Source organism: Myiozetetes cayanensis, unplaced genomic scaffold, assembly GCF_022539395.1.
Source record: "Myiozetetes cayanensis isolate MyiCay16 unplaced genomic scaffold, myiCay2020 scf28, whole genome shotgun sequence".
NCBI lineage: Eukaryota > Metazoa > Chordata > Aves > Passeriformes > Tyrannidae > Myiozetetes > Myiozetetes cayanensis.
This window is the reverse complement of record NW_026087499.1, coordinates 2585792-2602034: the sequence shown is the minus strand read 5'-3', so window position 1 is coordinate 2602034 and position 16243 is coordinate 2585792. Positions and strand designations below refer to the sequence as shown.

The 16243-nt window shown below is 54.4% G+C and overlaps 1 protein-coding gene across 1 annotated transcript in view; it reads left to right on the top strand.

Moving 5' to 3' along the window:
• The first annotated feature begins 8712 nt into the window (after nt 1-8712).
• The window catches only part of AGRN (agrin), a 101625-nt gene continuing 94094 nt past the window's right edge, over nt 8713-16243 (top strand). The window contains 2 exon segments of the mRNA XM_050322214.1: nt 8713-9208; nt 15497-15758. Of these exon segments, the coding sequence (XP_050178171.1) occupies nt 9020-9208; nt 15497-15758 (451 nt within the window). The 5' untranslated portion in view covers nt 8713-9019.

Genomic DNA, 16243 nt, shown 5'->3' with positions numbered 1-16243 from the left:
GCCCTCAGCTCGGGAGCAGCTGTTTTCCAGCTATTGCCTAACAAAGAAAACTTTTATGGCTACACAAAAAGAACAGGACTCGCTTTTTCTGCACCAGCCATCTGATCTGAGGGCAGCAGGGCTTTAGGAACCCGCTGAGGGGCCGAGCTGTGCCTCGTGTGTGTGTGTGTGGTCACTCGCACCCTGCCACCCTCCTGGGCCGGGACCCGCGGGCTCAGCACCACCCACGCCACAGGATCGCACCCACAGGCACCAACAGGCCATGCCTTCCCCTTGGCATCGGCTGCATCTCTCTGCCTGCCTGCCTTAAAACCCCTTCCAGGCTTTCCCACCGACCTGGGCACTGCAGCACGAGCTGCCTCTGCTGTCAGAGAACCAGGAGCCCGGCCCTGGTTTGGTTCCTCACGGTGGGCTCCTTGTCCTTCCCCTTGCAGACTTCATCCTCTCCTCCTCCCCCCTCTGCCTCTCCCCCATTTCCCAGATGAAGCACCAGCGAGAACAGGCAGTCTGCAAGTGCCTGAGTCAGAGGAGCCTAATGGATGAGGCGGCAAATTCACCGAGAGAGAGCACTTTGCTTAATTGAAAAAGGCTCTTGCCCGTTGCTGCCAAAGGGAGCCAGAATGTGGTTCCCCTGACAGGATGGATGGAGGCTCAGGCCCCCAGCCCTGCTGTGTTCAGCTCCTTGGCTCTCCTCCTGCCCCCTGCAGCAAGCTGAGTCGCCCTGGCGGGACGGTGGCACCTTGGCAAGGAGGTGGTACCTTGCCAGCTGTCTCTTAGCACGGCTGTGCCATCAGGAGGCAGCTTTGTGCCCTGCCAAAGAGGATTTGAGTGCTCCCCCTGGGGTGCAGCAGCTTATGGGGCGTGGAGGAGGCTGTGTCTTGCCCGCTCTCTGCACCTCGGGCTGGGTCAGCGAAGGAGGTGGGAGGGGAGAAGCATCTTCACAGTCATGGGATGGTCTGGGTGGGAAGGGACCTCTAGAGGTCATCTATGTCACCCCCCTGCAATAAGATTTATCCCTCTGATTTCTCTCTCTCTCTCTTTTTGTCACTTCTTGTTGACACCAGGCCTTTTCTCTGGACTCAGCACTTTTGCAGGGCATCCAGCTGCCAGATCCAGGGAAAAGGAGGGTTCTGCAGAGCCCATTTGGGCACTCAGAGGGCAGGCTGCCCTCCTCCATCCATCCCCTGCAACCACATTGCTGGGCACAGCTGGGCCTTCAGCTGGCAATTCCTTGGCAGTGCACTCCAGGTGCTTTGCCTGAGGACTCAAAGCCTGGGCTGCTCCATCCCTGGGGAGGGATTTCTACCAGCACTCCACTCATTCCCAGGCCAGGAGGCAGAGAGCAGCCTCAACTCCTGCTCACCTGGCCCCTCTCTCCCTGCACCACCTGAGCTGAGCCAGGAGGTGTCAAGCTGGGAATGTGTTCCCACATCTTCAGTGCCCTCCTGCCCGCCCTGATGGACCACCAGGACTCACACAAAGCTCCAGCCTCTCTGGGACAGCATTCCCTGCAGTTTGCACCAGGAAAAAGGTGGGATGAAGCAGGGCAGTGACTGCCCCAGGGGCTGGGTGTCCAGCTCTGCCCTCAGCAGCATCCCTGTGCTGTGCTGGGCTGGGGAAGAGCAGGCAGGAAGAGGTTAACTCAGCCTGGTCCCTGCTCTGTGTGTGTGCAGAATAATGAATGCAGAGGAGAGCTTTGGGGAGAGATTCAGTGAGAAGCAGCTTCTCCCCAGTGCTGGCTTCTCTCAGCTTGGCACCAGGAGGATGAAATATTTACTGGTCACTTTGTGTGTGTGACTCAGAAACTGACTTTCAGAGAGAAGAAATCTTTTAAGAGCTGATAGTTTCAATGTCTTTTTTTATATATATATATAATTTTTTTCTCTCCCTCTCTCTTTTTTTTTTGTGCCCACACTAATGGCAAGAGCAGCAGCTGCATTAAGTGTCTTGGATAAAACTCAACACAAAAGCCTCTATCTCCTGCAGAGTTTGGTCCAATAAATCCTGCTTTAAGTATGAAATGGGTTTAGGGGAAGTGTGAAACCACAATTGGGGAGGGCTGGGTCCCTCTGTGCCTGCTGCCTCACTGGGCACCACCACGCAGCCTCTTTTGGCACAGGAGCTCAGGGAAGAGGAGCTGGGGCAGAGGCTTCAGCAGCTTTGCAAGAGGTTGCCAAGGGCCCTCAGAGGGACTGTTAAAACCTTGGCTCCTTGCTTCTCCAAAAAAAAAAAAAAAAAAAAAAAGGAGAAAGGAAAAAGCTGGATCCCTGCATGCCCTGAATCTTAATCCCTTCCCTTTCAGCTCCAGTCCTGCTTCCCAGCACCATCCACAGAGGGCTCCTGAAAGCTGGGTGTCCTTGTGGCATTTGCCAGCACCAGGGATGGTGGCTCAAGGATGGCTGCTGCCCATCTCTCCTGCAGCCCCTGGGACCCCCAAATTCCGAGGGCAGGGTGTTCCACGGGGCAAGGGATGCCACTGGTAGGGAGTGGCACAGCCCTGGCTGTGGGAGCCCACAAATTCCTGTTATTTTAAAGAGCTTGTGGCAGAAGGAAATGGGATACAGGTTGCCCAGAGAGGCTGTGGCTGCCCCATCCCTGGAAGTGTCCAAGGCCAGGTTGGACAGGGCTTGGAGCAACCTGAGCTGGTGGAAGGTGTGGAACAAGATGAACTTTTAGGTCCCTTCCAAACCATTCCATGATTCTATATTTCTGTGGAAGAACAGGGATGGGTCATCAGCGCTGTGTGTTCCCTGTAATAGAGTTTGAACCAAATTTGACGTGGAGAGACCTCTGATCTCAGAGACAGCAACATCCTCCCAGTTGCCTTGACACAGGGAGGGGACCATCTAGGGAAAAACAGGCCTTTCCAGGTAGGAAATCTAAACCAAAATAGCTGAGGACAAACTGGGAGCAGAGGACAAACTGGAGGCAGCCCAGGGAGCCCCATGATGGGAAGTGCTGAGATGAGAGCAGCGCCTGGGTGAGTCCAACTCGAGCTGGGCAAAACCCCCCAGCATCCCTTACCTAAGTACATGTATCTCTGGGGTCCAAAATGACCTGGTATCTGAAGCAGAAAAGGCTCTCTGTGTCCTACTCAGAATATTCTTCAGCCCCACATGGCTCTCTCTGTGCCTTTCATGTCAAATCCCAGCCCAGGCATCACCAGTGCCCGGGTGCCCTCTCTTGTCACCAGCCAAGTGCTGGAGAGCTGAAATTTTTTGCTGTATGGGAATGAAAAAATTGCTTTGGTTGCACTTTCTCTCCAGCTAATCCAATTTGTCTCCTTACTGCTTTCAAATGCCTTTTAAGGATTCCCAGCAATGTATTATAGAAATCCATTTGCTGAGATGCAGCAAAACGGGGTGGTGATGGAGGGGGGGGGCATTTTTATTTTACAGTTATTAGTGGGTGACAAGGTAAGTAACTGGGGGAAGATTGATCACCCAGCTAAGCATTTTTACTTTCTCAATTAATCCTGGCATGATTGTAATAAATCCAGGAGTGGGAGTAATTAGATGTGAACGGACCTCACTTCCTTTTGCTGCTGCGTGTCAGGGGTAATGGATAGAGACATCTTTCTCTTGGAAGTGGCCTAGGGAGACGTCCAGTTAGATGGGATTTCTGGAAAGAAAGATAGATGTCAGGGGCCAGCGTTCACTTTTTCCTCAATGGAGAACAGATTTATGCTATCAATCCACATTAAGAAGCCTTCATGGCTACATAGAAATCCAGCAAGTGTAATTCAATTAGCCCCCTGCACTTTTTCAGATGGGATTTGATAATGGAGGATCATTTGCCCCGAAGTTCACGCTGAATTTTCTTTCTGCTTCTTTCCTTTTTTTTTTTCCCTTTTTTTTTTTTTTTTTTTTTTTTTTTTGATTAAAAGAGTCATTGTGGTTCACTGGATGCTTTTGTCCCCAGGCTGAGAGGTTGCTAGGTTAAGTCCTAAACCATGCTGGAGGTTCATGGCCACTAAAACACAGCGAGATGGCACCTGTAAGAGTGTGTGTCGCTCTGATCTGCTGTATATGGACACAAAAAACCCCTCTTCCCTGCCTGACTGCAGCCCTTCATCTCATGCCATCACAGACCAGGCTGAATTCCTCCTACCCTGTTATTACAGCACATAACACTCAGTGGTTTGGGGTTTTTTATGCCCAGACTCCTGAAGTCACGTGAAGATGTGCAAATTCAGCATAATTTGCTGCTTTTAAAGCTGAAGGTTTTAGGATCACGCCGTGGAGAAGGGCCTGGATGCCTGTAGCTCCTAAATCTTGGGGCAGAACTGACATTTCAGAGGATAGGCTTTAAATTTTTCAGGCTGATCTGGGGAGGAAGAGAATCCCTTCTTGAATTTGTGTCCCGAGGATGTGACAGATCCCCACGTGCTCCTTGTTTTCCCCCCTTAACTAAGGGGAAAAGGCTTTGGAGGTCGCTGCCACACACCAGCCACTGATCCAAGTGGTCCTGTCCCCCACCCCTGCAGGGGGACAGCAGCTCTCTGTGGCTCCCCTTGGATGCTGCAGAGCCCATCGTGGCCAAAGTGGAGCTGCCACTGCAGTGGGAGGAAGCCCCTCCGTGTGGGTCCTCTGACAGGGAGCTGCTCCCACTGAGATCTCATTAATAGATTTACTTATTTGAAAGTCATTATACAGGCAGACAGCCTCATAGATGGAGGATCCCAGGGGCAACTTGTTAGCAGCTGCTCTGTAGCTACATCAAGAGGTTTTCTAACAGTACACAAAAGACATTTGACAATGTCAGAAACCACCGAGAGGGATTAACTTAAAAGAGAAAGGAGGGAGGGGGGAGAGAAAAGCACATTAAAACATGTCTTGGAGCTTATCAGAGATGGAGCAGAAAAACCAGCCAGTGGGGTGTAGAGACGACCAGTGAGGGAACCAGGGGCCAGCCCAAGCAGGAATGGGGACAAGGTTTCTCAAATGCCCCTGGGGAAGCATTTCCGACCGGCGGCCGGGCTGGGTTTTGCTTTGCCAGGGTATTCACACAGGGCTTTTATTTGCTTTAAAGGCTTGGCTTCAAATCCTGCGGGTTTCCTGCTCTGACGTGTGTGCCACAGCAGTGTGAGGGATGGGCTCTGCTCTGGGCCCTGTGCTGGGCCCGGAATCCCGGAATAAGGAATGGTTTGGGATGGGGAGGGACCTTAAAGCTCATCCAGTCCCAGCCCGTGCCATGGGCAGGGATATGTTCCACTCGACCAGGCTGCTCCAAGCCCCGTCCAACCTGGCCTTGCACACTTCCAGTGCACCCACAGCTTCTCTGGGCAACCTATATCCCCTTTTCCTCAAATTCCAACCCCTCAAAGACCGAAGGATTCACTCCACGGTCACTGATACCATGACTCTCAGATACCCAGCCTGATAACGCCTTGAAGGATCTGCTCTCAGCAAGTGCCCCCAGACACCAAACCTCCACCAGGAGAAGCTGGAGGATGAAGGCATGACCCTTGTGAGAGCCCTGGCTGAGAGCTGTGATAACAGATAGCATGAAAGGGAAGTGCTTCGGGGTCAAACGGTGGAGAGATGCTGCGGCAAAACTGCTGAGTGCAGCAGGAGCGCCTGTGCGGCCGTTCTGGAGAGGCAACAACTCGCAGCAAATGAGGGACCTTCTCAGAGATGCTCAGCCCAGCCTGAAAGGAGTTCACCTGCCCGTGCCACGAGCTGTTCAAATTAGAAAAAAAAACAAACAACACAAACCTTCAAAGGATGTGAGAAAATAAAAAATAAAATCGCGGTCCTGGCGAAAATGTGACAGCTGCTACCGCTGAAGGGGGAAGCCCCGATGAGGGGAAGCCTGGCCCAGGTAGTTGAGTTCAGATGTGGAAGAAATACCCCTGGACATCAAGACAAGCAGGTGTCTGAAGGTCAGGGTGGCTCAGCTGAGCAGTGCCAGGCAGGGTCCCACAGCCCTGGAGGGGCTTTGTGAAACCGCTGGCGCAGGAGCCGCCCGAGGGGGTGATCCCATCCCCTCTGCTCTCCCCAAATTTTAGCCCTCTCCCCCTAAAAAAAAAAAAATTAGAATTTCCATCGGAACTCCACGCTGCAGCAGGAGAAAGCAAACACTGGGTGATGCCTTGTAGGTTTTTCAAGAGGTTTGGATGTTCTTTTGAGCTGCCTCAACACAAGTTTGGGAGGAGGGGTGGTTTGCGAGGCCCAGGTTTGCCGTGAGAAGCCGGCACAAAGCCCGGGGTTCTGGGTATGTTTGCCAGCTAAAATGCTTATTTATTTTGTGCTCTGATTTGCCAAAGAGTTTGTCCCAGTTTTCCCACAGAACCATCAGTTTCTTGGCCTGTATCTCCTCTTATCAGGGTGAGGTTTCAGCAATACCATGTGGGTTTTCCCTAAAAAGGTGCTTGCTCTCCTTTGGAAATCCCTTCTCTGTTTTGAACTCCATTAAACCTGCAGGAGGACAGTGAGATCCCGGGCTGCTCGTGTCTCACCACCCCCAAAAAGCCTACGAGGCTGAGTAAATCCACTCAAAGAACCCACCAGATTGGGGCAAATACATCAAAAAAAAAAAAAAAAAAAAAAGGCCTGTGAAATCCATTTTTCTCTTCACAGCTTTGAAAGCAGATGGTGGGGTGGGGCTAAAAGGAGAGAACTAACAAACAGAAAATAGTACAAACACAGTGTAAATAATTCTTCCCCTTCTCCTCTCCTCAAAGTGCTGGAGAAGAGTGGTGTCACAGCTGGTTTCTTCCACCCTGAGCTGAGGTTGTTCCTGCGATTTACAGTCGAGCAGCGCTCGAGGAATACAATAAAAATTAATAATTAAAGTAGGGGAAAAAATAATCTGCCAGGCAGCGTGGAATATTTTTAGCTGATTGCTGGAGTTTGTAGTGGCAGTGATGTAGTAATGGAGCCCTTTGTGGGGAAGCTCCACAGGGATGATTGCAGGGCCTGGGCTTGGCCTGCGATGGATGGAGTCTTCCCACTGCAGCTCGTCCAGAAATCACGCTTTTTGGGGAAGTTTTTTGGGAAGAAAACGTGAAGTTGTGTATCCTGCTTCAGGTCACTTTGCCTTGTGGCACAGGATGGTCCCTGGGGTTTTACAGGCAGCTTTGGGAGAGTTACTCCCTGCCAGGTGAAGGCAGGTTCCTGCAGACCTGAGTACTCTGTGGGCCACTTTCATTCTGAAAACCGTCTCTCTGAAGCCCTCAGTGAGGTGATGAAATAATTCATGCTCTGGAATAGGCAGCCTTCTTTCAGTGCTGAGCTTGGGAAGCCCAGATTTATGGGGCAGAAATGGAAGCTTTGAGTGGAACGAGAGCTGGGAGAGGGCGTGGGGTTTACAGGAACAGCCCCAGCATTGAGACAAAGTCACTGTGGGAATGCCAAGTGCCTGGTTTAAGACAGAAAATGTACAGTTTGCCTTCTTTATAAACCACCCAGCAGCTGGGATACCTCCAGATTTATGTGAGCTCTGGTGTTTCATCCTCTTCAGGGTAGAAGGTAGGCTTGGACAGCATTTTGAACACTCAGATTCATTTATTCCGATCTTGTAGCTGAATTCTGTTGCTGTGCCAGGGGAGACAAAAAGGATTGGCACATCCACAATTGCAGGGGGCAAACAGCACAAACAGACTGCACAGAATTTAGGGCGTGAGCAGGATGGGGGATGCAGAGCCTCTGAGGGCGGGATGCTGCTGTGTGCTGAACCATGTCCATCAGGGAAGGACACAGGGGCACATCATGTGTCATCCCTCCACTGGCACGGTGGCACTGGCGTGGTTAAACTTCACCCTGGGATTGGTAATTCACCCTGGGTCACAAACAGGGACTTGTTTAGGGCCATCAAGTAAAAACAGCCTTGTAAACCGCCTCTGGGGGCTGGCTAATTTATGGAGGGGAGAAACAATATCCCTCCCCTGGTGCCACTTAACTTTTCATTTTATATCTGCAGTAATTGCACGTGACATCTGGAAAAATTGCCGTCCAGTTCCCCAGAGGAAAAGCCGGGGCAGGAGGTCACGGTGCTCCAGGGGCAGCCCCCCCGCCATTCCCTGGGAGTGTCCAAGGCCAGGTTGGACGGGTCTTGGAGCAATATGGGCTAGTGGAAGGTGTCCCTGCCCGTGGCAGCGGGTGGGACTGGATGATCTTTAAGGTCCCTTCCAAGCCAAACCATTCCGTGATCCCATCATTCCAAGGGAGGGTGGGTGGCTTTGTGGTCCCTCTCCCTGAGCACCATCTCCCCCCAGGAACCCCTGGGACAGGGTGGTGGCCCCGGCGCGGGTGACTCGGTTTGCCCCGGGATGGAGCACTCGTGGCATCTCTAGGGAGCAGGACCCACCCTGCCTCAGTTTCCCCACGGGAAAACCAGGAGCATCCCCGGTGGCAGCCCCCAGGGGCGAAACAGGGGGATGGAAACGCCGGGGTCGGATCCCCGCGGGGGAGGGGACCCCGGGACAGGGCTGGGCTCCAGCTGTCGCTCATCCTGGGGGGGGCAGCGGGGCCGGCTGCGGTCCCTACACCTTTAAAAGTCTCCTCACGTTGCGGCGCTGATTATCCATTAACCCGAGGCGAGCTCCCTTTCCTGGGGGTGGCGTTCGCGGCAGCTCCGCAGTAAGAGCTGGCAGCAGGGCGGGCGGACGCGCTGCCTTCCTCCCTTTCTCTCTCCCTCCCTCCCTCCCTCCTCTCCCCCCCTACCCCCGCTCCCTCCCTTATCAGCAATTCAGATTGCATGCAAATCTGCGGGCTTTCTTACAGGGGCAAGGCAGAGAGGACCGAGCGCTGCTCACCGGCCGCGGCTTCACGGAGAGAGATATCTCCTCCTCCTCCTCCTCCTCCTCCTCCTCCTCCTGGGATTTTCCTCCTTCTCCCCTCCCCTGCTCTCCCCTCCCCTCGCTGCCTCGCTCCCTCCTCTCTTTCTTTCCTCCTTTTCACCTCCTCGAACAAAAGTAGCCCTTCTCCCTGCGCCTGCGAGCGGGGCCGCTTTGTCTGCCCGCGCCGTCGGGGGACCGGGACCGGGGCCGGACCGGCAGCGGGACCGGACCGGGGCCATGCGGGCACAGCGGGCGGACGGTGCCCGGGCGCTGCTGGCGCTGCTGGGACTGGGATTAGGACTGGGACTGGCGACCTGCCCCGAGCGGGAGCTGGAGCGGAGGGAGGAGGAGGCCAACGTGGTGCTGACGGGCACGGTGGAGGAGATCATGAACGTGGACCCGGTCCACCACACCTACTCCTGCAAGGTAAGGGGGTGCTGGGGGAACTTTCGGGGCCCCCCCTCCTCCTCCCGACGGGCCCCGGCTGGGTTTAGGGCGCATGTGGTTCTGATTGTGTGCGCCGGGGGCTTTGGGGTGTAATTAGGTATTTTTAGACTGCGGAGTCGCTCCCGCAGCTGTGTCGAGGGGGAATCTCTCAAGGTTGCTTTTTATGGGCATTTCCCTCCTTGCCGTGATGCGGGAGCTGGTTCCCAACTTTCTCTCTGGCTGCCGGGAAGGTGCTCGGAGCAGCTCGCTGCCTCTACCCAGGGCTCCCTGTTTACTTTAGCAGCATCTTGAGTTCCTCCAGCTCGAGCTATTGTTTAACTACGAATCTGGCCTCTGGCTATGGTTTTTTTTTTCCTCCCCCCTAAGCTGAGAGACGCTAAAGTACTGAGCAACCTGAAATACCATCCGCCTGCTTGACAGAAAACGTGCCGGATGGCTTAACCCTTTCCCGGGGCAGGAATCTCACTTGCAAGGACATGCTGCTGCATTGCCTTTTCCTCTCCTCTTCCCCATCCCCTTTTCTGCCCATCCTTAAAAAAAAAAAAAAAAAAAAATCCTGCGGTTCCTGCCTGCGGTTTGGTGCTAAGCAGGGCCTGGGGTGATGCTCAGCGCTGCGTTGGTGGGAGAGCTCTTCTTGGGGCACAGGGGAGGGTGAACTTCACGCCGTGGGGTTGCCCCGTGTTCCGGAGCATCTCCGAGCCCAGGGAAGTAGTCGAGCAGCCTCTGCCTGCCCAGCTGGTGCCCTCCTGGTGCCTCCCGCCTGCTCTGCCCCGCGCAGCACAATCTGTACCTTGCAAATTAGATCACAGACCCCTCCAGGCTCGAGCAGGGACCGTATGTTTGCAGAGTGTCTGGCACATCCTGGGTGCTACGCGGAAAATTAATAAGCTGCTGCGAGCAGCCGGTGTCCTGCGGCACAGATGGTGGGTGGACGTGGCCACCTGAGGCTGGGGCACGGGTGCCACGAGGGAGGTGGTCCAAGGAGGCTGGTGATGAGGCAGAAATGCCCGTCTGAAAGATGAGGCTCTCTGCTCCCTCTGCAGACATGCAGCGAGGTGCCTGGCGGGTGTAAAACCATCTCGCCGCATCAGAGCGAGACCCTGGGCCGGGAAAAGCCGGGATGGGAAAACCTGCTGGCTCAGCAGCTCTGCCTTTGGAAGGTGCAATCCATCCAGCCCGAGCTGGAGCGGCCAGGGAGGGAGCCTGGGCTGCCCGTGGTGGTGGCTTTATGTGAAACACAGTTGGCATTCCTTATCTCGGGAAGGGAATCTCTTGCTTTTCCCTGAGCAATGCTCCTGCTACTCGCTGCCAGGGTTAATGCTGGGATTTTGCTCCTGCCCATGACTAGTGTGAAAACAGCACCTGAAGGCCAGAACATGCTCCCAAAGATCTCATTTCGGTCCTGGAATCCTGTAAGAGAAAGTGAAAGGAGGAAAACCTTCTCGCCTGCCTTAGATGGAAGTGCCCATCCTGTTCCTGGTCCTGCTGTGACATTTAGCACTCTTCATAGAGCAGAGGTTCTGAGCCCTTTACCTGCACATCAGCCTGCTCTGTGGCATTTTTAACGGCATTTCATAGTGTGTTTGCAGGGGAAAAAAAGCTTTGAAATGGGGCTTGGGGTGTCTTAAGGACCCGAAAGCAGATAAATCTCCCCTAACTATAATGACTCGTAAATGAGTAGCTCTGCAGCAGCTGCTGGCTTGTTTCGCTCCCAAGATCTCCCAAAGTGTTGGAATTGCTGTGGATTCTGCTGATGCCGGGTTAGGCATGCCTGGAGTTTGATTTGGGCTGGCTGCTTTGTTTGTTCGGTTTTTTTAACACCAAGAACCTAAATTCCAACAGGGCAGTTTGGGCATTAAACCCGAGCAGTGCCTTCACACGGCCCCTGGTGCCCTGTGGGACTGGGATAAGCCCAGGAGCAGAGAGGATGTGGCTGGTGAGGAGATTCACGTGTGATTCCTCGCTGTCATTCCCTGGTAACCGTGTTCCTCAGGCCCTGGGGTTACCTGCAGATACCGCAGTTATCTCTTGTCAGGCTCTTCTTTATCTGCAGAGGAGAGGCAAGGGCCAAGTGTGCGGTGGGAGTTCCCTGGAGCCCACGCCCAAAATAGCGAGTGTTACTGGTGCTGGGTGGTCTGGGAGGGGAGCAGGCATGTGGATATCTGCGAGTTCTGCACTCGGGGTATTGTTCTTCCCAGTTAAACTCCAAACCCTCCCAGCTGAAGCCTTTGATAGATGAAGATAAGCACCTTACAACTCGGGAGAAACGCGAAGTTAATGTTAGATAAACACCCATAAATTGCTATCAGCCATTCATGTGCTGGGAGAGGAGATGAGAAAGGGAAGAACAGGCTGACAGAACTCCCTGGAACTGGCTGATGTGCCGCTGCTCCGAGGGTTTGACACGGGAAGAGGCGCTGGGCTCGCTCTGCTTCCCCCAAGCTCTTGGTGCTGCTGCTCATCCTCTCTGTTGGCCTTGTCCTTCCTGCTCTGAGCCCTCTGATGTGCCTTATTCTGGGCTGGCCCCACGTTTATGGAGGCAGCTCCTATTTATAGGACCAAGCCCAGGTTCTATATGTGCTGTAGGAAGTGCCGAAAAGGATGTGGATCCTGTCCCAAACAATGGAGTTTTGGGGGGTAACTGAGGCTGTTCTCCAGGCAGGGGGGATGTGGAAGTTGCTGGGGGAGGTGGGTTTGGTAGCTCCTGGGGAAAGGGCAGCTGAGAGTGACAAAAAGGGGGAGGGGGGTGGGATGTGGTCAGGAGGGAAGGGTTGGGCAGAGGGAAGCTGCAGGCGAAGCTGATGCTGGCCTTCATCTCCCAGAACTGCCAAAAATCTAGTGGTGACCCTTCTTCCTGCTGTCCATCCAGGCATCTGCCAGAGGAGACTGCTCTAACTTCTCATCCTGCTTTACAAAAACCATTTCTTGAGGCATATTCCTGGCAGGAATTTGGTAGCACTGCACAGGTGGTCCCCTTTCCCTGTGACATGGACCCCCTTCCCCTTGGCATGCTGGAAAAAATCCTTTTACTTTCTGGGTTGTTGGGGGGGTTTTTTTGCCACCCTTAAAATACACCCTTGCAAGGATCTGCTCGAATAAAGTTATCTCTGTTCTTCCTCTGCCTCCCTGGAGCTGCCAGGAGTCTTGTAAAACAGTCTTAATCCAGTGTTTTATGTGCTCCCTGGTAAAGTTGTGAGTGAGTCTGTGTAGGAAAGGGACTTCTTGGGAATAGGTTCCAGCCCAATTTTCTCTCTCTCTCTTCCTTTTCTTCCCCAGTCCTTGATGCAGCCGGTGAGTCACCGGTGACAAAGTCTTAATTGTGTGTGATGATGAATGGGATGCCCTACAGGTAATTGCTTGGTCTTTGGTGCCTTCCCATCCATTCATTATAGAGCAGAAGGGTGGGGAGAAAGCTGGTGGACTCTGATGTTGCTTGTGAGTGCTGTGGCCTGGCTCTGAGGTGTATGACTGGAACAGCCATGCCAATTAACTCAAATTACCATCTGCTGCAGAACGAGGTGAAGGGGGGGGTGTAGGTGGGCTTCAGCCTCCCTCCCCCCTCAGCCCTAGCTGTGAAAATGCCCCACATCCACCTTTTGCAGCATCAGCCTCAGGCTGTGCTTTCTGCCTGCCTGGTGTATTTTTTTTTTTCCTTTTTTTATTTTTTTTTTCCCTTTCCTCCCTTTTGTCTCCTTTGTGTTCCTGGGTTTTTTTTTTTCGCCCTGGTTGCTCGTGCACCTCTCAGAGCGCCTGCCCTGCGGGTGCTGAGGAGGAGGAGGAGGAGGTGGGGCTGCAGGGAGGTGTCTTGACTTGACTGCGGGGAGAAGCACAACCACGGGGAGCTGGGCTGCTGGGAAGGGCTGGAGAAGCAGCTGGTCCCTGCTGGGGGAGGCAGGAGGCTGGTGCTGGCACGGGCTTGTGCCCCCCAGCACCCCGCTCAGCTGGGGTGCCACGGCTGCAGGAGGCCCCAAAAGGCTCTTTGAAAGGGGCTGCCCCGCGTGGTGGAGCAGATGTCAGTGTGGATGGTGGCATCCCTGTCGGGTCAGAGGGGAGGGAAGCTGCCTGTCCCAGCTCCCTGTGCTGTCTGAGGCTCCCCCTGGGTGCTGGTGGAGTGCCATCTCTCTCAGGAGTGGAGCTGGTGCTGGCAGGGCCGTGCACAGCAGGTTTCTTCAGAGAACTGTGGAGTGGTTTGGGTTGGAAGGGACCTTGGAATCACAGAATCACAGAATACCCTGAGTTGGACCCACAAGGACCATCCAAGTCCAACCCATGGCCCTGCACGGACACCCCAACAATCCCACCCTGTCCCTCAGAGCGTTGTCCAAACCCTTCTGGACCTCTGGCAGCCTTGGGGCTGTGAACAAACCCTGAGGAGCCTGTTCAGTGCCCAACCACCCTCTGGGGGAAGAGCCTTTCCCTGGAATCCAACCTAAACCTTCCCTGTCACAGCTCCAGCCGTTCCCTGTCCCTGCTCACCAGAGAGCAGAGATCAGCACCCGCCCCTATAAGGAAGCTGCAGACCTCAAAGACCACCTCATTCCAACCTCCAGTGGCTTTGAAGGCACTGTTATCCCTGTCCCTCTCCTTGCCCTAGCTCAGCAGCTCGGATTTGTGCTGTGCAGGGCTCGCCTTCTCCTGAGTGTGAGGTGCTCTGGTGCTGTGGAAAGGCTCAGCACCACCCCAAGGGCTGCTGACTCCCTTGGGGCTGGCAGACAGATGAGTGTGAGAACACGTGGGTAACCTGTCTGTAGCAAACCTCTCCACGCCTGGGAGCAGCTAAGGCATGTGCAGCTTCCAGAGAGGAGCTGTCACAGCCCTGTTTATACCTGGGGTGGTTTTTGAGCTCAGGTATGCAGGAGAACAGGGCTCACCTCGGTAATGGATCTGTAGCTGGGATAATATATTGTTGGACTTGCCGGGCTGGATGGGAGGCTGAGGCCCATAAATCCAGGGTTCTTCTCCAAGGAGGACAAATGTTACACCTTGAGGAGGAGGTGTGAGAAACAGGAGGATTTGAGGATGAAATACCTTCTTAAACTTTGTTCTTAACCTTCATTTGTACTTGTCGAGTACAGGCAGCACGAAATCTGTTTCCCTTTTCCTGCTTGACAGGTGAGTCTGGCGCTGAGCAGGAGGGTCTGACCCCAGCCTGCCTGCTCCTGTGGCAGTGGGAATGGCCCTGTTCCTACTGGGAATGTCTCCCTGTAGCTGCCTGCTCCTACCTGTGGCAGGGACAGCGAGCAGGACTTTGGCTCAAGATCTTTGTGGCCCTCGAAGCCTCTGGATCAGGACTGAGTGCCGAGCTCACTGCCCTGAAATCCTGGAGTTAGGGCTTCAAAACCAGACAGGATTGATGACAGGTCAGGAGACTTGCATTTCCCCTACCCCCCCAGCAGGCTTTTTTACCCTCCTGTTTGAACTCTGCAACCTCAGATCTTCACAGGTGCCTTCTGCAGTCACCGAGGGACAGGATGGAGGGATTTGGCAAAGAGGAAGAGTCTCTGTGTCTGAAGGCTCTCACAGAAGCCTGCAGGGGAGCACAATACACTTGGAGGGCCATGTAGGGCAGAGGCCACTGAGCTGCAGTGGAAGAGAACTGTTAGAAATGGTTCATTCTCAAGTGGGATGAAGTCTGCTCTGTGCTTTCCTCCTCAGTTGTAACAATTCCCCCCCACCATTCCCAACCCCAGTGTCAAGCACAGAAGCTGTGGTGTGAACAGTCTGCTTCCCTGCCACCCCCCAGAGGGTCTGCCTAGCTGCCTGTGAGCATCCACTCAGCTAGGGGCTGCAGTTAGTGGCCACTAACTCTTGTGGCCAGGACTTATTTTTATGCCTGAGGTTCAGATGAGAACAGGGAGATGGGCTCCTCCTGCCAAACCCTCCCTGTGTTTTCCCAAATCCAGCTTGCAAGGGTTTTATTTGGTAATTTAGAGGAACGTGAGTTAACTTTGATGTTTCTGTATGCAACATTATCTGCTCTGCCCTTGTGTTCCCGAGGTACCAGACTCCCTTCTTTCCTCTACCCAACCCACCTCCCTCCTCCTGCCCCAGTTGGAGGCTCCTGTGCTGCACTTCAGAGCATCCCCCGTGGATGGACAGCGCTCCCTTTAGCTCTGCAGCCTTCCCCAGCCGGGACTTCCAGCCACTTAACGTTCCTTTTATTTTTTTTTCCATCCAGAAGCGCTTTTCTCCCCGCTGAGCTTTCCTTGGGAGCCAGAGCAAGAGGGCCCTCACGAGCTCTTCCCTCTTTCTCCCCCCCTTCCAAAGGTGAGAGTCTGGCGCTACCTGAAGGGCAAGGACATCGTCACCCACGAGATCCTGCTGGACGGCGGGAACAAGGTGGTGATCGGCGGCTTCGGGGACCCGCTGATCTGCGACAACCAGGTGTCCACGGGGGACACGCGGATCTTCTTCGTGAACCCCGCCCCGCAGTACCTGTGGCCCGCGCACCGCAACGAGCTCATGCTCAACTCCAGCCTCATGAGGATCACCCTGCGCAACCTGGAGGAGGTGGAGCACTGCGTGGAAGGTGAGGCTGCTGTGGGGCCTGGGCTGTCCCCGGGGTGGGGCTCCAGGATCTGTTGGGAGAGTGGTTGAGGGAGCTTGGTGTGCTCTCGGCCGCTGGAGAGGAGGAGGATGAGGGGACACCTCGTTGCAGGCTCAGACTTACTCGTGGTGGGGAAGAGAACCCCAGGGAATGGCCTGAAGTTGTGCCAGGGAAAGGTTTAGGTTGGATCTCAGGAGAAGGTTCTTCCCCCAGAGAGGGTGGTCGGGCACCCCCTGGGGTTTGTTCACGGCCCCAAGGCTGCCAGAGCTCGAGGTCTGTCATCTCTTTGGATGATCCTCTCGGGCACACGGTGTGACTCTTGGGAATTGAGCCTGGGCGGGGCTGAGGGTTGGTCTCGAGGATCCCTGGGGGTCCCTTCCAGCTCGGCAGATTTTCTGGGTTTTCTGTGACCTTGCTGGCGATGGTTGATGATGAGGATCAGCCCTGCTGTTCTATGTGTGTCCAGG